The sequence below is a fragment of the Oryzias latipes genome, chromosome 4, assembly GCF_002234675.1.
Source record: "Oryzias latipes chromosome 4, ASM223467v1".
In the NCBI taxonomy this organism is placed as follows: Eukaryota; Metazoa; Chordata; class Actinopteri; order Beloniformes; family Adrianichthyidae; genus Oryzias; species Oryzias latipes.
In genome coordinates this window covers 5,581,602-5,602,863 of record NC_019862.2, presented here as the reverse complement: position 1 = coordinate 5,602,863, position 21,262 = coordinate 5,581,602, and the positions used below count along the sequence as shown (strand labels likewise).

Genomic DNA, 21,262 nt, shown 5'->3' with positions numbered 1-21,262 from the left:
CCATAAATTCATTAGGCGGAAAGGTTTCTTTTCTTCTCTTTACTTTATCCCCTAGGGTCTGTCACTGAAGCTCTTTCTGATGTTCCCAAGATCAGTGTTTTCAGCCTTTTGTGGGCCAAGGTTCACACTTTCGTAGATAAAAATCACAAGGCTAATGACTAATATACAACCATTCTTATCAAAATGTCTTCAATAAGAATCCAATAAACTTAAATAAAACCGTATTTTATGATCTTTCTTATTTCCAACTGAAACCTGGCATGTGTAGATGAATACAGTGCTATGATATGCTGACAATAGAAATATTTTCAGACCATCCATCCATTTATCATCTTCATAACCGACTCAATCCCTTTCAGGATCGTGGGGTTCTGGACCTGAAATTAAATTATTTCCACAGCACACTCGTTTTCCGCTGCAAACTGGTTGAAAAACATTTTAATAGATCATGTGTTGGGCAGAGTTAATTAGTTACCCACATTAACCACAAGGTGGCAGTGATGTTCGGTCAGACTCAAAATAAGTTTCTTCTTATATGGAGTGATAGTTCTGCCACAAGCTTGGGCATCCTAAATCTTATATTTTTCTTATATTCATTGAGACAATAATAAATTGATCATTCTTGTTTTTCTTTTTCCTTTCTTGAATGAATGTGAGTCACAGAGACACGGAAGTTACCACTGAAAGCGGCTTTTGCGTCAGGACGGAGAGCATATGCGTGTTTATGAATGACTTATGACGTGAATAATTTTTTTGTATTAATTATTGCGAGGGAACAAAATAGTATTTCGAGGGAAAGGAATATTATCTCGTGGGAACTAAATATTGTTTCGTTGGAACGGAATATTAATTTGTGGTAACGAGATGTTTTTTTCCCCACGTTTTTTCAAGGGCTCTGTACATATCTGTGTTTATGAATGACTTATGACGTGAATAATTATTTCTTTCGCACAAATTAATTATTTCAAGGGAATGGAATATTATTTCGTGGGAACCAAACATTAATTTGTGGAAACAAGATATTAATTTCTGGGAACGAAATATATGTTTTTCCGATGCAGGACACAGGCTCCATACATATCCGTGTTTATGAATGACTTATGGTGTGAATAATTATTTCGTTTGCACAAATTAATTATTTTGTTCGCACAAATTACTCATTTTGAGGGAACGAAATAGTATTTCGTGGGAACGGAATATTAATTTCTGGGAACAAGATATTCATTTGTGGGAACAAGATATTCATTTATAGGCACGATATATAAATTATTTTTTCCATGTCAGGACACGGGCTCCGTAATATATTAATTAATGTAGCGTTAATATAACGCTAAAAGTCACGCCCAGAGGAGTCAGCAAAATCAAAGATAAGAAAAAAGTGATATGTGACACGCATGCGAAAACATGTGTTCTGCAAACACAAAAGTATTTTTTGAAAGCAAAAAAAAAATTGAAAGCAAAAAGAAAAATTGAAAGCAAAAATAATTTGAAAAGCAAATATTTAATATTTTCATTTGCAATTTACAACTGAAATGCGACAGTCTAATCTGAACAGAACCAGGACTCAGTGCAAAACAAGACCATAACTGACATACACACACGCACACACATCACACACATACGTGCATAGCGTGCAGACCTGCAATGATGCACATTCTTCTGAACCACAATCAAACAGTTGAAGCTCCACCTCACGCCCTCCAATGCTACAGCCTTAGGGCTCCGGAATGACAAACAGTCATCGGTGGCAGATGTCTGGGAACAACTGACATTTGAATTTGTGAATGCCTGATGGTTTATGGAAGGGGTAGATTTGCATATATCTCAGTCTGCAGCTGCCTGTCGGAACATGTAGTTTGTGAATGCAAACCATGACACTGTAGATACAGTTTTTTGATCACTTTCTCAAAGTTGCAGATGACGACCTCAAGTGAGATGAAAGTGATGAGAAGGTTGACCTCTGCAGCAGGAAAAAATTGTTTGTGCTCATTACCAGGAATATCATTTCAGCAGAAAACCCTCACCTGTTTGTAGTCCCGAGGCCATCAGCTTTTTACATACTTTTTACATGACGTTTGACGAAGGTAAATGGGAGGAGCGGAGGTGTCAGGTGTAGAGGTAGGAAGTCAAAGGACAGAAATCTTCAAAAATTCCTGTTCAGAACATCGAGTCCATACATTCGCAGGCTCCTCTGCTCTCATGGCGCTGCACTCCTCAAAGTTTGGTGTCCTTCTTCTCCTGCTGGTGAGTCCTACTTCTCGATTTTTCTCATTTCCTAACTCTTGACCCACTGCACAACCACAGACTGAGTGCTGTTTCAGCAAAAGGATTTTGCTCTATCCTTCAAAACAATTGCAACTGAAGCTCTTCTTTTTTTTGTCCAGAACTCCTGGATTTATACTATAGAAAAAGGAAACTTGTGTTTCCAAACTTTATGATAACATTTAAAGTAAACTGAATAAAAACATTTACAATCAATAACGTGTGTAAGAAAAAATTAACAAGAATAATTATTCTATGGGAGTCCAGTGTAGGAAATGAAGAGGGTTGCTTTAACTGCAAACATACCTGAGTAAAAATAATAAAAACAGAAATTAATCTGTTTTCAAAAATTACTTCACCATCCTTCTCTGAGCAAAACCAAAGAAAGATGAAATTAAATGCTGTCCATCTTCAGTCAAAACAGAAACAAAAATGTCTTTACGAACGTTTTTATTCTTTTATTTCATTTAACATGCATTTTAGAGCAAACAAAGTGTTACTTTACAATAACAATCTATCAATCTATTATTTGTTGAGCACTTATAAAAGCAGAGACAATCAAAGTGATGAATATAAAATCAAATATAAATAAAATAACTAAACAATATGATACAATGAAGAAACAATAAAACCAATTAAACAATAAACAATGAAAGTATTAAAATTAATAAAATATCTGCTTGCTGGAGTTAAAAGAGTAAAAAGCTGAATTGAAAGTGTGTTAAAATCACAGACGGTTCTGGCAGACCTCACTTCATTTCAGAGTTTAGGAACTGCAAATGAAAAAGCTCTGTCTCCCCGAGTCACAAGCCGAGTCCTGGGAACCACTAAAAGCTTTTGATCTTCAGATCTTAGGGCTTGACGTGGACGATAAAGATGTAAAAGATCATAAAGATACTGAGGTGACAGACCCTTCAAACATTTAAAAACCAGAAATAAAATCTTAAAAATGATTCTAAAAGTCACAGGCAGTGAAGAGAATACAGTAAGGGAGGGATGTGCTCACACTGTCTGGTCCCCGTTAAGAGGCAGGCAGCTGAGTTTTGGACCAGCTGGAGACGGCGGAGCAGAGAGTCAGTAGTCCAGTCTGGGGTAGATCAAAGCATGGATCACTTGTTCCAGAGCACAAAAGGAAGATATGGCTTAACTTTGCTGATTAGCCTCAAATGATAAAACCTAGATTCGACCACAGCACTGACCCGTTTGTCGAATTTAAAATGCCTGTCAAGGTTTACACCAAGATTCCTAATAAAAAATTAGCGTTAAAAGTATTCAGGGGACCAACAATACGACAGACACCTGTCAGCGGATCAGTTTTTACAAAAACCGAAAACTGAAAACATGTCAATAAAGACCAAAATAGAAAACCAGCCAGTCAATAACTGAGCTCTTTGACATCAAGAATGTTTATTTATTATTAATTCTTAAACACAGACTTTGTTTGTATGAGGTAATAGAAAAAAATGTCCTGATTTGTTTTGGGTTTCTGAAGTTAAAATTTTAAGTTAGCTTTTCAAAAATGAATTACTTTGTTTGGCCACTTTTGTGGCAAAGGCATTGACAATAAGAATGGACACTTTGTATGCTGTTAGACTCTGATTGGGTGGATTATTGTATTTTTGTGATGGCCATTTTTTTGTATTTTGTCTTCCAGTGTCATATAAACCCATGCGGGCTGGGCACATTAGTGCATGACTTCTTAAATAAATAAAACCATTAAAACTCATCTTTTCACAGAGAAATGTGACAGATGTGTCATGTGGGGGGGGGGGGGGGCTCGAGAGCAGGTAAGGACCTAAATGCAGAGGCGGAGGCACACGATTCAAGGGCAAGGGGGTTTAATAACAAAAAGCGCTGCAGAGCAGGATGACAAAGCAAACAAAAACTCACTGTGGCTTGGCGAGGGACATGGAACAAGGCATGAAGGGACAGGGACGAGGACACATGAAGACGTTACAGACGTTACATGAGACGTTAATGGACCAGCACAAGAGGAAGGCGGAGACACAACTTAAATACAGACAGGGCAGACAAGACACAGGTGAACACGATCAGGGCAGATGGGGACCAAAGGAAGTAAAACTCAAGAACATGACAAGACAGGAAACATTTCAAAATAAAACAGGAAACAGAACTTAACCATGACAGAACAAGACAGAAAGCAAAAACCAAATACAAAAGAACTCAAACCATGACAAGATGAATATAAACAACTTTTCCAGTTCCAGAGCTAAAAGAATCTATCTTAAATCCATAAAATTATTTAACATTTGCTTTTATTGTTTAAATAACAACTTGTTTTTACATTTATTTTCCACATTTTGATTAAACAATAAGGTTAAACAAGGAGATTTACATTTGTATTTAGACTTTTATTTTTATCAAACCCTTTTGAAATCATTTTTAACTCATTTTTATTTGCTAAACTTTAACATTAAGCACTTCTGTTCTTGTGTTTCCATTTTTTTTCATCCCCAGCATTTAATAATCTGTTTCATTCCCCGCCAGCATCAAATTGTTCTTAAAGATTCCTGCATGAACATGATTAGATGCATTTTCAGCCTCATCTGCAGGCCATCGACCCACTTTTTGAATGGGGTTGGCTGACGATGTGCCTGCCAGTGGCAGCAGGCAGGACCCAGCAGGCCACAGAGAAGAAACCCCCTCAGGATGGGGAGAGTACTATGGAGACCAGAATCCAGGAGTGGGGCCCTCTGGGAGAGGCTTTGTGCTAGTGTTCTGCCCGTTTTACACTGCAACTTTTTTGCTAATTAAATGTTGTCCACAACATTCGAACAACGACACACAAATAAAACCATGACAGTACATAAATAACCATATGTTCCCCTGATACATGTTCACACATGTCATACATTATTGGTACTCCAATATAATGGTCTTCATAGAATAACAGTCCATGTTACAGTTCATTTCTCATTTTGTGATGTACAACTATACAACAGTCCATTTTTTCAGTTGTACCCGCTATGAACTAGGCCAGGATACACAACACAGCGTCCAAGTGTGAGTTGTAGTAACCATGGCACGTAGTCGTGTCCATACGGCAGCATGGCTGCAGCATGGCTGCAGCATGGCTGCAGCATGGCTGCAGCATGGCTGCAGCATGGCTGCAGCATGGCTGCTGCATGGCTGCTGCATGGCTGCTGCATGGCTGCTGCATGGCTGCTGCATGGCTGCTGCATGGCTGCTGCATGGCTACTGCTCCACTGCTGGACCGCTGGGATTGGGCCCACTCTGCTTCCCAGATCTTGCGACATAGATTTTCCGCCTATCAGCAAAACGCTGTTTTTGAAGCTTATCCTCATCTGAGCTTGTTGCCTCTTCTCTTTTTTCAATAGTTGGATGCCTTTTCCTAGGCTTTGTCTGTGGTTCTTTTCTCAAAAAGTTTTGTCTTTGTTCTTGCAGAGGTAAGGCATTACATGGCATTAGCATGTTTCTGTGAAGAATTCTGCCTCTTCCTTTGCCACAGTCGGGTTTTACGTCATACACTGGGCTGTTTTCTTCTTTTCGGGACACAACTTAATGTTTTCGTTTTTTTCCAGTATGAACGTGATTTTCCTGGTCCTCTGTGCTCACGACATGTTTCTCACAAGAACCCTGTGCATGAAAGGACTGCACTCTGTCTCTTTTGGTCGTAATATGATTTTCCCCTGCTTGTAGTTCTTTGAATAATTTTTGATGCAATATAATATGCTTTTTGCATTTGTTGTTGCCATTTCCGAGCATATTCTTGTGGTGAGACATGTTCTTCTTCGCCTTTCAATCCAAAGATTAAATCGATTGGTCAAATTGACCAAAATAACAAAAATGTACTCATACCCTCCCCTACTTTTTTCCAGATGCAGGTAATCTATCGATATCATTTTAAATGGTGCATTTGCTGGCATGTGACACATGGGGGCTTTGCTTTGTACCACCGGTTTCTTTATGAATGTTACATTTGCAAACTTGTGTTATGAAAAACTTGATGTCAGTTTGCGTTCTAAGCTAACAAAATTGTTGTCAGGTGAGGTGTAAAACTGTCTCTGCCCAGGTGACCCATTTCAGCGTGAAAGTATTTGCACTTCAACAACCCTTCTTGAGAAATTTACTGTCTTTTCAATTCATGAAGCATAGACTGTTTGACCTTTGTTGTCATATTGCTTTCTCTTTTGTTAGGTTTTTTTCCTAATTTCTTCATTTTCCGTATTTGGCCTATGGCTGAATCATACAGCTGTGCTTGCAATAAGTCTCGCTCAGCAACTGTAATATCTGGATGACTATCTGCAGTTAGTTTCTAGACATGTGGGCTACAAGTGATGGCAGAGATCCAGATCTAAGTTGTGATCTTGTTTTTCAGTGGCACTAAATACTGCAGTTAGCACTATCCTGTCACGCAAAGGTGTGCATGACAGGAAATCAGCGTCGCTGTTGCTTTTAAACTTGAGTGTTATGTTGAAATTAGCTAATTGGGACACTCAGCGATGACGCCTTGCATTCAGTTTTACTCGACTCAAAACATAACATATAGGTCATTATCACTGTACATTGTTACAGAAGGAGTATAAAACAAATAGTCTGTGAACCGGTCAGTAACAGCCCACTTGAGTACCAAAAATTCTAGTTTACCTGAATGCAGACTGTAGTTCTTTTCTCCTGGTGTCAATGTTTGTGAGCCATGTGCAATGACTCTGAGTTTTCCCACCTGTCTCTGGTACAAAACAGCTCCAAGTCCCTCTTCTGAGGCATCTGTGTTGAGGATAAATGTTTCCTCAAACCTTGAGTAAGCCATCACCGGCGGATTTATTAGGACATCTACCAAATGATTCGGGGCACTCTGATGGGTTTCAGTCCAAACTATTTTCTGATGTGGGGGGAGCTGTCCTCCCTTTGCAGAGTGATGAAAAATATGGGGCTTTCGTGGACAAAAGATCATATAAACGTTTTGCATGTCAGGGGAAATCTTGCACATAGCTTCTATGGTACCCCCCAAAAAACTAAAAGTTTACGCAGCTCTTTGATATTGGTGGGGGCTGTTATTTTTACTTCCCTCACTGCTACTTACATAACCTTACCCTATCCTTACACCTCATTTTGAACAGGTCTAATTTGTCTTCTCTAAGTTTAATTCCCGAGGCATTCTAGCGTTGTGGGACCGATCTGACGTTTTCAACATGTTCCAAGAATATTTTACTGTAAAGAAGTGACTATTGCATTTCATGCTCTGCAGTCAGCTGTGCAATGGGGGGGAGCATGGCATTTCTAAAGCGCTGCTGGCTCTGTGGGCAGCGATCAAGAGGCACATGCTACAGGAAAACATTGCTGCCTTAGTGAGCTCGAATCCATTGGTCAGGAACTGCGTAGCTGGCAGCAGGCGCTGTGGGAGGACAGCTGTGTTATGTTAATTTCTCATGTGGAGTTTCTTGAATTATGCTATAGGTCGTTGGATAACGTCCCTGCTCACCAGCACTGGAACAAAACCTCATCTGACCTTGTGGATTGGTTTTTTGGACCATACAAACTCCGGCTAACCTCAACCCAAACCAGAAATGGGATTTCAGAACCATTTGCAACCCATTTTGATTTAGTAGGTCACAGATGGGTCGGCTCTACGTCAAGCAAGTATTGGGATATCCATGCTTCGCTTATCATTGTGACCTGTGGTTCTGTGTCCCACAGAGCTTAAGTCTTTAAGTTATTCATCTTGCACCACACAGCATCTTATTTCCAATTAAATGTGCAACTCTTTGATCTTTAGAAAGAGGGGCCTATGGGGTATTTTGTATTTTTTATTTGGCTGTGCTGGAGTGAGATAGACAGGACTTTTACTTTTGACTGGTTGGTTCATATTTGGGTTGAAGGGTTTTGCTGGTGAACTGGACTTGGGGTTTAGATTTCGGGACTGGGCGTCTCTGTCTGTGGCTCATCCCTTAGCAACAACCTTTGCCCGTTTCCCGGCACTTTCTCTGTTCCCAATCTGCACCCTTTGGGTTTCACTACCACGCTTAAAAAATGTTGGCAATCAATATTGTATCTTTGACCGGCTGCACATTATCTTTTTGGTCGACGAACAAAGTTTGCACGGGCTCTACTGGGGAGAAACTGCTTAAACGCTTGTGTTATTTTATTTTATTTTTGAGAATAGAGGGCTTTCTTTAAACTTTCTTACTTTGATTTTCCGAGCTTTGAGCGATTTGAGCAGAATTTTCAGCTTTACTTGGCTTTATCGAGTTAAATCTGCCCTTGAAAAGGTGTTTGTTTGCAGCTTTTACTTTCTGAACTCTTTCGGTTTCATTGTACTGAGCAATTTGCATATTTTGGAGTAACACTTCATCACTACTGTTTTCATCTGCAGGTACGTCCGCATTTCAGCTCTGATGTTGTCATTGAGCAGATCGGTCATAATGGACTGAAAACATTGACTCTGGACAAGTACTTTGTTGTATATGAGGCCAGACGGTGCACGTTCAGAACCCTTTGGCAGGTTCTCCAACTGGTCGTTCAGCTCCTGAAGCACCGACGTGTCTTCGTCCTCTTCCTCCAACAGTTCTTCTCGCTCACAGAACTTGATGATGAGTTTAACGAGAGTGTGTCGCGTCTTTCCCCTCGCTCATTTAGATCTTGAAAAACCTGCACACCAGGCACAGCTCTTCAACAGTCAGCTGGAACAGTTTTTCCTCAATTCAACAATTTCCTCAATTTACTCAACTTCAGTATCTCCGTCAGATGGTTCTTTCCAAAACAAAACAAACATCTCGGTGGGACCTACAAATTGTTACGACGGTCAATAATTGATGCATGAGGAAGAAAGAAGCGGTTCATTTACAGTGGAGAACTTTAACAAAAAAAGGGGGAATGAGGAAAACACATGTACAGTACATTCACAGCTGCTGGATCTGATCTGCAGGGTTTTATGCTAGCTGCTCCCTCCATGGCTTCTTCCAACGCCGTTTCAACTGCCGGCATAGGCATGCGGCTGGAACACACACAAAAATAACTTTTTTTTTCAAAGTACAACAGTCTTTAATCTCCCACACATCCCATCCCCTGCTCAGAATATTTTTAAACGCCGCAACACCTGTGCAAAAAATGAATCTGTCACCAAATAGTTAGACGTACAAAAACTTTAGAGCAATCGTTACATACCAGACAGCAGTTCAGACACAGGAGTGGTGGCTTGAAGGGGAGAAGCTTTATGTTCTTTCTGGAACTGGAAAGTGTAGTTTCTCCTCTGTGACACACTTTTCTTTAAAATGAAGTTGATGAGAAAATGAAAAACAAACCTCAGGGAGTTTTCCCTCAGCTTCTCACCTGAACTTTGGTTTGGACCCCAAAAAATAAACCGAGGGACTCAGTTCACTTACAGCTAGCTGAGTTCTGAGTTCATTCACTACAGTAAGCGGACGGTTTATGGACCAAAGAGAGGAGAATCAAAGAGAGGAAATGGGGAAAAGGTTTATTTGTTTGAGGGAGAAAAAAAAACTCCCATCATGAATCTGAAAAAGCAGCAGTTGTTAAAAAAATGTAAAACCTCTGCGGGGTAAACATGTCAGGAGCTGCAAGCACATTCAAATCTAAAAGTCAGAGCAGGACTGGCCGCTTGTCTCCCTTTTCCTCCCATCCTGTTCAGAACTTGTTGTAGCCATTTAGCAAACATTTTGACTCAAATTTAAAAGAAAACTGGGCTCATTTATGCAACTGCAGACTGTCAGCTTTAATTTGAGGGTCTTTACATCCAGATCAGGTGAGTGGTGTAGGAATTACAACAGTTTGCACATGTGCCTCCCACTTGTTAAGGAACCAAAAGTAATGGGCCAAATGGCTTTTCAGCTGTTCCATGGCAAGGCGTGTGTGTAAATGAATACAATAAAAATAAGCAAGTTTTTGAAATATAAATGTATTGTTATAAAAAGAAGATAATATAGATAATTTCCCATTTATTTATGGAAGTGCATAAGTACATAATGTGCTAGCAAATGTTCATTCTCATGTCAGTTATTATTTTGTCAATGTTAATTAAATTGTATTTCAGATTTAATCATGTCTAACTATTAGGGGAATGGGACAGAGAGTAAAAGTTTGCTTTGTACTTTTGGTTTTGCAGCAAAGTAATGTGATATTTTTATTTCTGCTCAGTTTTAAACATTTGAAAAAGATTAAATAAATCAAATGATTTGAATATAAAAAGTTCTGGTTACTGGTAAGCAACTGCTCAAAAACACGGGAAACATCTTTTGATTTGATTCCAACATTTGTGAAGCTCACCAGCTTTTTTATTTTGAGCAAAACCAAAAAAACAAAGATCTTTTTAAAGTGAAGATCTGTAATTTCAAAGACGTCAAAGCACTGGAGTGAAGTTCCTCTCTGGTAACTATGTAGATGTTATGTTGTGGAAAATTGGGCAAACAATTCCAAATAATAAATCTTTATTCAATTTTTTTTTCAAAAGAATGTTATCATTTAATATTAACTGAACAAATTAAAATGTACAAGCAAACCTGCTCTTTAGTATTTTACAACCTGAAATTATAATTGTTGTTAACCCTGAGGCAACTGTCATAAAAATGTTTTGATCAGTTTTCACGATAAGTCAGCACTCATTCTGGCCCAAATAGACAGTACGCATGTTATTCACTATGCCCAAAGTCAAATTTCACTGGGTACTAAGAACATGCAAATCTTTTGGGAGTTTTTAAGTAGGGTGGGGCAAAATCTTTGCTCAGATTCGCAGTAAGAAAGAAGAAATGTGAAAACAACATGATGGTTGCAGTGCAGGACTGCTGGGGACAAAATAAAATAATGCATTATGGAAACTGTATAAAAATGTTCATACTTATTATATAAACACATTTTTTATTTTAGGTACATCATGTCTTGAGTAAAGAGATTTCTAGAAAATCGTAGAAAAAGATTTAAAAAAACTTTTTTTTCATTATGTAACAACAATATGAGTCTATAGTTTTCATATACATTTCAAGAACCTTATTCCAACTCATTACTCAACCTTGTGCTGACTTTTCGGGTCTTCTTGATTTGGGTGAACAGGGTAGGATGGTGTGAACAGAAACAGAACCACAGACTCTGACTGCAGCAGGATGTCAATATTTTTTCCTGCTGACTTACCGGCCCTCTTTAATGATTCAGGTGATAGGTGCGGAGGCAAGGCTGAAAAGAACAAAGGCGTTGAAAAGGTCCAAGAGAGATTGGGTCCTCCCCCCAACCAAGCTGTGGGAAAACACAGACTACACCAAGAAGGAGTTCATCGCAAAGGTTGGTTTATTGCCTGCAGCAGACAGTCAGCAAAGCAGAACCTTTAATGAGAGTCTTAAACAATCTGGCGGCGTTCCTGTGTGCCCTGCGGACGACTCAGCTTTCTCAATCTGTCAGCGCTGGCTGTTGTGCCGAGAATTTGGCCCTGAGCTGCAGGTTTCCACAGACTTCAGAACATGTGGTTTTTAATCGACGTGAAGGGACCCAAAGAAAAAAAACTCAGGTTCTGTGTGTAAAGCAGAAAACCTGTTTTGTGAAATTATACAGTGAAAACACCATGATCCTCACTGACATGTAAAACTTTTCAGGATGTGCTGTCACACATTAAGTTCACTGTCAGTTCCTGATCTCTGAATATTTGTCACAGCACACGTATGACACCAACAACCCAAAAACCAAACTCTTTGCTTCCAGATCCGTTCTGATAAAAGCCAGAAAGCAACTGTGGAGTACTACCTCCGTGGACCAGGAGCTGACAAACCGCCCTTCAACCTCTTTGTGGTGAATCACGGCAATGGGTATGTCCAGATCACAGATGTTCTGGACCGCGAGAAGTGCCAAGAGTACAACGTAAGTCGTTGTGATCAGTAAGATCAAAATTTAAACAAACTTACAGAGGACTGTGTGTTGTGAGGCTCCACATGTGGCTGTGTCAGTGTGTGGTAGTGATCCAAAAACAGAAAGTCACTTCCAAACCCTTTTAAGGAAAGGTAAAAATATGAACCGCATTACTCTGATGCTACGGTCACACCGCCCTCTGCAACGCACGTTCAAGCAACCACTTTCAATGAAAAGTTGATGTTCACACGTTCCCTGTGTTGTTTATCAGAAAACACTCCTGGATTGTAAGTAAGTTTTATAAATATAGCACCTTTCACAGACCAAAGTCACATGGTGCTTCACATGTTAAAAAAGAAAAAAGACAGCAACATGCACCAAAAAAAACAATCATCTGAAGCCCACATAAAAAAAATTTCAGTTAAAATGCTTTGCAAAATAAGAAGTTTTGAGTTGGCTTTTAAAACTGTCAGAGTCCAGGGAATGCAGGGAGAACTGGAACTGATCCCAGAGTTTTGGAGAAACAGCCTGGAAGTGCACGAGATGGTCTGTAGGGGGCAATGAAATCACAAACATATGAAGGAGTTTGACCATAGAGGGCCCAAAAAGTCAGCACTAACATTTTATATTGAAAGTTGTAAGCAACCGTGAGCCAATGAAGACCTTTGAGGATAGGGGAAATGTGATCTCTTCTCACAGTGCGGATCAAGATCCTTACAGCAGAGTTTTGGTTCAACAGCAAATGAGACAGCTCCTTTTTATTCAAAGAAGAACACAGACTGTTACAGTGTGGATCTTCATATGACATCATTTTCCTGAGCTAAGAAATATTCTTCAACTGGAGGAAACTAGTCTTCATCAGCTGTTTGGAGTCCATCAGAGAGTCCAGCTTCTGTGTCTCAGTGGGCTTAAAAGAGCAATGTAGCAGGATATCATCAGCAAAGAAGTGGTAGGAGACGTTGCTGAAGTTTCCCAGGGGGATCATGTATAACATAAACAGGACAGGACACAGAACAGAGACACACAGAGGAGCACCACAAAGGAATTTTGCTCACTTAACCCTTGAGCTTTCCTATGACCCCACCCTTACATTGACGTGTTCTCCCTACCATGACAAAGGTGGATAAAGGTGGAAAGATTTCATGTAATCCATGGACACCAGTGAAGATCACGAATCATTGAAGAAAAAAGGTTCAGCGCACTGTCTAGTGGGTCTAGATAACTCCACTCCCAATGTTATAGCGCCTAGGATAGCACAAGGGTTACGACATTAGGTTAGCCATGACACTAAAACTCCGACCAGATAAGTAAGAGTAAACCAATGGAGAACAGACCCTGACAAATCAAACAGGTCCCCTTTTCAATAAGATCTGATGATCAACCGTGTCAAAGGCTGATGAAAGAAAGATCTAGTAAAACTAGAACAGTGTATTTGCCAGAAACAGCAGACATTAAAATATCACTGGACATTTTCGGCAGGGTTGTTTCTTTAGAGTGCTGTTTACAGAAACATGACTGAAAAGTGTTGTAGACACTCCTCTTATCCAAGAACTCTGACAACTGTTCACCACGCACCACTGGAGACCACTTTCTCCAGATGTTTAAAGAAAATGGCAAATGGCCCGATAATTCTGGAAAACTGATGGGTCCAAAGTAGACTTTTTCAGCAAAGACTCCACTGTGGCATGTTTAGGGTGTACTCAGACTGGGGAAACCGTTTGGCAAAAGACAAAATGAACAGATTGGAACCTTGACCAAACACAAAATAAGTCAGGGAGACACCTGACCCAGCCACTTTGACCATCGGAGTCCACATCTCCCTGCTAAGGCTCCCTTACAAAGTCTAACTAATGAAAAGAAACAAAGCCCGCAAATAAAAATCTAGCAAGGTCCAACCCCAAACTAAAATGACAAAACCCAGCAGTACAAAACTGCTGAGGACCAAGAAGGGAAAAGAGAAGCAAACCAACCAGCACAGCTCCAACTCTAACTCAACTAATCCTCCGCCTCCTGCTCTGCTCTCTCTCTGCATGCACCCTGGTTGAGACTTCCTTTGACTTAAATACCTGGCAGGTGCTGATCAAAAACATTAGCCACACATGCCAGGTGAGCAGAATGACAGGGGATGCAGCAGCAAGACATAACAAGTTGAAAGTCACAGCCATAAATCTGCATAGCAGAAACATATCCATTTATTAATCGGGCTGATAAAATGACATATGTAGTAAAACAGTCACTATTAATCTACATAGAAGAGGAGGAGCAGGGGCATTGCTGAACACAGGTGCCATCTTGGATGTCCTCCATCCAATGCCAATGCGGTTGGTCTGTGTTTTCTGACCAACTGTTTTGATAACTGAAAAATCAACTGTGTGACAACAACCAGATGTTTAGTGATGTCATTCCACTCACCTTCCCCCCTCTTTAAATCAGATATAAACACAAACACAGAGAACGATTTAAAACAGTGAACAAAACTGGTTAGCTGGGTGGTCCAGGCTGCCAATTACACCCGCATGGCTGGTGGACTATTCTGTTACTCTATCAAAAGACATGCACCAATTTTTAGTCTCTTTTTTTTTACCTGTCCGTAGCATAGTCTTTTAAGTAGTGAGACCTGTGAGAAAGAGAAAGTTAAAAGAGAAAAGAGGAAGTTAATTACAACTTTAGTGATTACAGACCCGGCAGGCTGAAGTTTAGGCCAGTTTGAGTGAGCGATAAGCGACCAAGAGAAAGCGCTGGTGATGGGGAACACCATGGAGATCACCACAGATGTGCTGCTGTATGTGGCTCCATGGTGTAGAAGAGGGTGCAGTGCTGGGGGTAGGGGAAGACCTGCCTTGCCACTAGTTAGACAGGCAGTGCAATCTTTGACCATAGTCTATATCCCTGTTAATACCTGGCCACCAGACAACACCTCTGCAACGCTGTTTCACTTTTATGACACCCAGATGACTTTAATGCACCATGTCTAAAATGTGAGCTCTCAAAGCTGTGGGAACCACTGTGCAGAGTCCCCCAGCTATACACACATTGTTCCAGCATGCCCCAACCTTGTGAAAAGCAATCAATTCATGTAACACCTTTGCCGGCCAGCCTTTGCGAATAAAAGTGCAGAGTTGGGAGAACGTGGAATCCTGTCCCGATGCAGCCTGGAGCTCTGTGAGAGTAACTGCTAACTAGAGAGGAGTGCATGAGGATCAGTTGGGGCTCTAGGGAACCCTGACTGGTCTCAGGTGGTGGGTTGGGTGTGGCACGTGATGGCAAATCAGCCAACACATTGTCACTCCCAGGAGTGAACTGAATTGTAAGGTTGCATGCCTGTAACCTCTCTGTCCATCTGTACAGAGGCAGTGGTCTATGGTCCGAGCTTGATGTGTTTAGCAGCAACATATCAGCATGGTGATCAGTTCATAATGTAAAGGGGCAGCCATTAAGGTACATGTTCCACGTCTCACATGCCCAGACACAGGCCGGTGCCTCTCTCTCTCCTACAGAGTATTTTTGCTCTGTCATAGTGAGGGGCCAGTGAAGCAAAAGCCACCAGCTATTCTGTTCCTTGGTGGAGTTGAGATAAGTAAGACAGCTCCAACTGCTGTGTTGGAGGCATCGCACAATACAAATGTAGAATAAATGTAGGACTACAGGGTTCCATGGTATTTTTTTCTTTTATGAGGTGGATTACCAGAACACTTACACATTTGCTCCTGGTCTGGCCCTTCTGTCAAATTTTAGTACCCTTTGTGGTCAGTCAAAAATCTTGCCCATCTCTGGTCTAACTTGTCCTGTGTTTTTGTGTTTCTGCAGCTAAAAGGCATCGCCCAACACCCCAATGGGACGTTGGCGGAAGAAGATATTCCTCTAAACATCATTGTCCTGGACAAGAACGATAATGCTCCTACTATTAAACGACAAAGAGGAACTGTCAAAGAGGCGAGCAAAAAGGGTAAATCCGCACCAGTTTACTGCATCAAGCAGAACTTCACAGATTTCTGTGCTTACAGTGTTATTGGCAGAGAGACAGCTGATGGTTTCTTTATAGGGGTGTAATGATTTGTTCTAACAACAATTAGATTCATATCATAATTTGCTGTTGATGACACGATTCACCGTTAATTTTGGTTTATTTTGAACAATCTAAATAACTGACCTAAAATGGATTCAGGACATTTTTAGCCAAAACTTCCACCAGTGTGACTCAGAGAGAAATTCCTGCTACTGAACAGTGAAGTTTTCCAGATTCCTTGGATTTCTTGCAAGATAATCAAGTGTAAATTAAATATGTGTCCAAACAAAAAAGTAAACAAAAATCAATGTTAAATCCCTTCACATTTTAGTTTCCTAAAATTCAGCCCACTGTTGTTTATCCACAGGCAAATAATCCAACAAAAACTTAAAACATTCTTAGAACATTCTAGAACACTGCATGGTCACATGTCTTTTCTAAATTCAAAGTGTTTCCACACATTGGACTGGAATGATGGACTGATCAGTTTTTGCTGACATCACATGTGTTGTTTGCTGTGAGGACACTTGGTCATTTTTAAGCTATGGTAAAATAATCCTACCATGTCTCAATCCAAATGGTATCCATTGTCCATTGTCCACAGTCTACTATTATTCATCTGTGTGTTTCTTTCCATCTATCAATTTATCTAATAAAGTGAAGGTTGGGATCGTAGGAGGCAAGGTTGTCCAGAGCTTCCATCCAACCTCTCCTTGCTTATAACAAGGAGAACATTGAGATTCAGTTGTATGGAGATTACAACGTTCTGCTCTGATCTCTTGAAGGTACTTTGGTTATGAGGATCAAAGGTGAAGATGCTGACCAGAATGGAACCATCAACGCAAACCTAACCTACAGCATCGTCAGTCAGGAACCACCAGGCAAAGACCCCATGTTCATGATCAATAAATACACAGGAGACCTGTATGTGAGGACAGAACCGGACAGAGAGGTAAATGCCGAAAGGATGGAGCAGTCAGCATCTGTGGCCTTTTCTGTGTAGAAAATTTGCTGTTTTAATTAATGTAATTCATTTGTTTCTGCTTTATGTAAAAGAGTAAGTTTATTTTTTTTAATTCCTCCCTTTGTTCACTACAGTTCAGATTTTGGCTCCAGCTGTCGCTTGTCATTCCAATATTTTGGTTTCTATTACTTTTGCACCACCCCTCAGCAACACGCATTCATGTGACCACTTCCAATGAAAAGTCTATGTAAATGCACGTACATGCACAGTTTGGGCTTCCGCGTTCCAGACTCTCACGTTTACACATAGCTACGGATATTTTTAAGAACCTACTTTTGTACCATGTTCCCATCCCGTGCCCATTTATAGTCCATTCACGGACTCTGATTGGCAGCGATGAATGAATGGCATCACCCTTTAATATACAATTAAGTGCTAACAGTTTCAAAAATATATCATGGAGGAGAAATTAATTATTGCTGTTTGTACCCGGCTAAAATTCTATGACACCAAGTCTTTCGTGTATCACGCTTTGAGATTTCGCACCAAGCCTCTTCCAGCTGTAAGTGGTGGACATGCCCTTCTTTTGGGTAGCAACTGTCCAGTGGGAACACCATGGGCTAAATGTGCATTCACAAATGCGCATTTGAAATGCACAAAACATGCCTGGTGTATACGTATACGTAGCTTTATAGGAAATATCAGGTTTGATATAAAATAAAGAAGCACATGTTCAGCAGCTAAATCATTAGTGCAGCGAACCATCACCCTTCGAGCTAACCAAAAGCCATGGCTGACAGGAGACGTCCACAGACTCTGGAGGGAACGGAACGCTGCCTTCAGAGCTGGGAATGAAGCTGGTCTAAGAACAGCCAGGGCCAACCTGTCACGAGGCATCAGGGTGGCCAAGAGGGAGCACTCCAGGAGGATGGCTGCCCACTTCAGAGACAGCAGTGACACCAGGAACCTGTGGCGGGGCATTCAGACCATCACGGATTACAAGCCCATCCCACAGGCCTGCGACTACTCAACCCCTCTGCTGGACCAGCTAAACACCTTCTTTGCCCGCTTCGAGGCAGACAACAGCATCCCGGCACAGAAGACTCCTCTCCCTCCCAGTGACCTGGTGCTGATGCTATCACGTGACAGCGTGAGGCGCTCACTGGGAAGGATAAAACCACAGAGAGCCCCAGGACCTGACAACATTCCTGGCTGTGTCCTGAGGAACTGTGCTGATGAGCTCACAGATGTCATCACCGACATCTTCAACCTCTCACTGAGCCAGGCTGTTGCCCCCGCATGCTTCAAAGCCACCACCATCATCCCGGCCCCAAAGAAGTCATCTCCCTCCTGCTACAATGACTACCGCCGGATCGCTCTCACCCCCATTCTCATGAAGTGCTTTGAGCGGCTGGTCATGCAGCACATCAAGTCTACCCTCCCCCCCACTCTGGACCCCTACCAGTTTGCATACCGGTCTAACCGTTCAACCGATGATGCCATCTCAACAGCCCTCCACTCAGCCCTCCCTCACCTGGAAACAAAAGACTCACATGTCAGAATGCTATTCATTGACTTCAGCTCCGCCTTCAACACCGTCATCCCCCAGCAGCTCATCCACAAGCTAGACCAGCTAGGACTCAACACCTCCCTGCGTAACTGGCTGCCGGACTTTCTGACAGGGAGACCACAGGCAATTCATGTGCAACAACACCTCCAGCACCATCACAATTAACACAGGGGTCCCTCAAGGATGTGTGCTGAGCCCCCTTCTCTTCACTCTGCTGACTCACGACTGCACCCCAACATCAAGCTCCAGCCTCTTCATCAAATCTGCGGATGACACAACAGTGGTGGGTCTCATCAACAACAACGATGAGACCACCTACAGGAGTGAGGTGAGCAGGCTGGCTCTGTGGTGCAAAGACAACAATCTCCACACCTGAATGTGGAGAAGACAAAGGAGATGGTTGTGGACTTCAGGAGAACTCCCACCCAGCACGCTCCACTGATCATCAATGGTGCTGCTGTGGAAAGGGTGAGCTGCACCAAGTTCCTGGGGCTGCACATCTCCGACGACCTGTCTTGGAACCAAAACACTGCATCACTGGCCAAGAAATCCCAACAACGCCTGTACTTCCTCCGCAAACTGAAGAGGGCCAGAGCTCCTCCCCCCATCATGCAGACCTTCTACAGGGGCACCATCGAGAGCATCCTGACCAGCTGTATCACCGTGTGGTACGGAGCCTGCAACGCGTCCTGCCGGAAGACTCTGCAGCACATTGTGAAGACAGCTGAGAAGATAGTTGGTGTCCCTCTTACAGGCCTCTTGGACATTTACCGCTCACGCCTCACCCGCAAAGCCATCAGAATTGCAGGGGACCCCTCCCAGAGACACTTCAACCTGCTGCCATCAGGGAGGAGGCTGCAAAGTCTGCAGGCCAGAACCAGCAGACTCAAGGACAGTTTCCTCCACCAGGCGATAAGGACTCTCAACTCCCTCCCTGCCCTCCCCCCTCTGCCCCCTCCACTCCATCCTACGAGCTCACATTGAAAACTTTCACAACAGTTTAGAACACCATCATCACCAAAGACTGCCATCACTGACTCATCCACTTACTGTTTTCAGCACTGTTGTCACTTTAAACTGCCACTTTATCCATGTCATTGCTCTTTTGCACTGTTTAGATTACTGTTATTATTCTTATTATTACTGTCTTTTTATCTATTTTTTTATGTTGTTTATTTATTATTTTATATGCTTCTTGCACCGTGGGGTGAGAGAAAAGCAATTTCATCTGTGCTGTATGTCTTATGGATGCAGCATATTTGACAATAAAGCTGACTTTGACTTTGAAGTCAACAAACAAGGCTGCCATCTTGTCAAACTTCAATGCTCTGGTGTGATCTGGCCAAAATTCCAGATTCATTTGCAGGAAACCATTAACTAGTATGTGTTCCCAATAGGAAACACACTTACAGGTTAAAAAGCATATCATTCACCAATTGTGCAGGTTGTTCCACGTGAAATGTTGAGATATTTGATGTTCAATAGCAGTTGACTATGACAGACGGAATGTTTGATTTTTAAACTTTTACTTTTGTATATGGGTTCAGAAGTTAATATTTGGTCAATAACAATACTTTCACTGGATTCAAACTGCAGTTTTTCTGAGGACTGAACCCATTCAAAGTCTAACACCAATGACTAATCATGATGCACAATTTTAATTTTACCGGTGATTCACTTTGAGACAAAGAGAAACCAGAAAAAAATCAAAACAGCAGAAAAGTTTTGATGACTTTGATGTTTCTCTTTTTTCCGATAGATACAGAGTCTCTACAAGCTGGTGATTAAAGCAACCGACATGGGAGGGGCGCCAGGAGGGCTGACTGGGACAGGAACTGTGGAGATTAAGGTGGAGGACATCAATGACAACATGCCTGATCTGGAAAAGTCTGAGGTAAATGAGTTAGTGACAGACAAATAAATATGTTTGCCCCAATCAAAGCATCCCCCTTTAAACGTGACCTATGTACCACACCTATGTACCACTCAGATTTACCCATTTCAATAAATCTCAGCTTAATTCTGTTTGTTTAAAAAGTGGCTGTAGCGGCTGCGGGCTTATGAGCCGCTAGAGAGGCTGCGACAGGTCCTGTTTGCGACGCGCTCCACAAAAACTATGACCATGAAATCCACTTTTCTTGTGTGTCGTGATTTATTCCACTTCATTATTGCATCAGATGACACATGTGGTACGATCCTTTTGAAGTATTGTACATAATCAAGTGTAAAAGCGGTCAACAAAAAATACTGGGCCCTGTGCACCCTCTCTGTGTCAAACCAACAAACCAAACTAACACAGGTGACAGGTGCGCCTAAATGAGATCTTAACTAGTCACGTGACCAAAAAAGGGAATTATATACAAACATGATAATGGCGCCTACACACCAGCCCCTAATTATTTGGCAAATAGACAAATAATTACACACACAAAAGAAACATTAAATCAGCATAAACAATACAAATTCATTCAGTTATTTTTTTCACATTTTTTTTTTGTTTGTTAGTCAATTGGCCTCCAAGAGCCGTATCTGTCTTTCAAAAGATCACAAGTCCTTAAATCCATGAAATCTTCACTTCTTCATGAAGCTATTCCTTTTTGTTTTCAGCCTCCAGCAGTAAAACCATCTTTGT

At 41.4% G+C, this 21,262-nt stretch overlaps 1 protein-coding gene across 1 annotated transcript in view; it reads left to right on the top strand.

Moving 5' to 3' along the window:
* Positions 1-2,059: 2,059 nt before the first annotated feature.
* The window catches only part of LOC101156397 (desmoglein-2-like), a 44,566-nt gene continuing 25,363 nt past the window's right edge, over positions 2,060-21,262 (top strand). The window contains exons 1-6 of the mRNA XM_023954044.1: positions 2,060-2,244; positions 11,407-11,532; positions 11,947-12,102; positions 15,898-16,036; positions 16,882-17,048; positions 20,390-20,524. Of these exons, the coding sequence (XP_023809812.1) occupies positions 2,089-2,244; positions 11,407-11,532; positions 11,947-12,102; positions 15,898-16,036; positions 16,882-17,048; positions 20,390-20,524 (879 nt within the window). The 5' untranslated portion in view covers positions 2,060-2,088. The remainder of the gene's footprint in view (positions 2,245-11,406; positions 11,533-11,946; positions 12,103-15,897; positions 16,037-16,881; positions 17,049-20,389; positions 20,525-21,262) is intronic.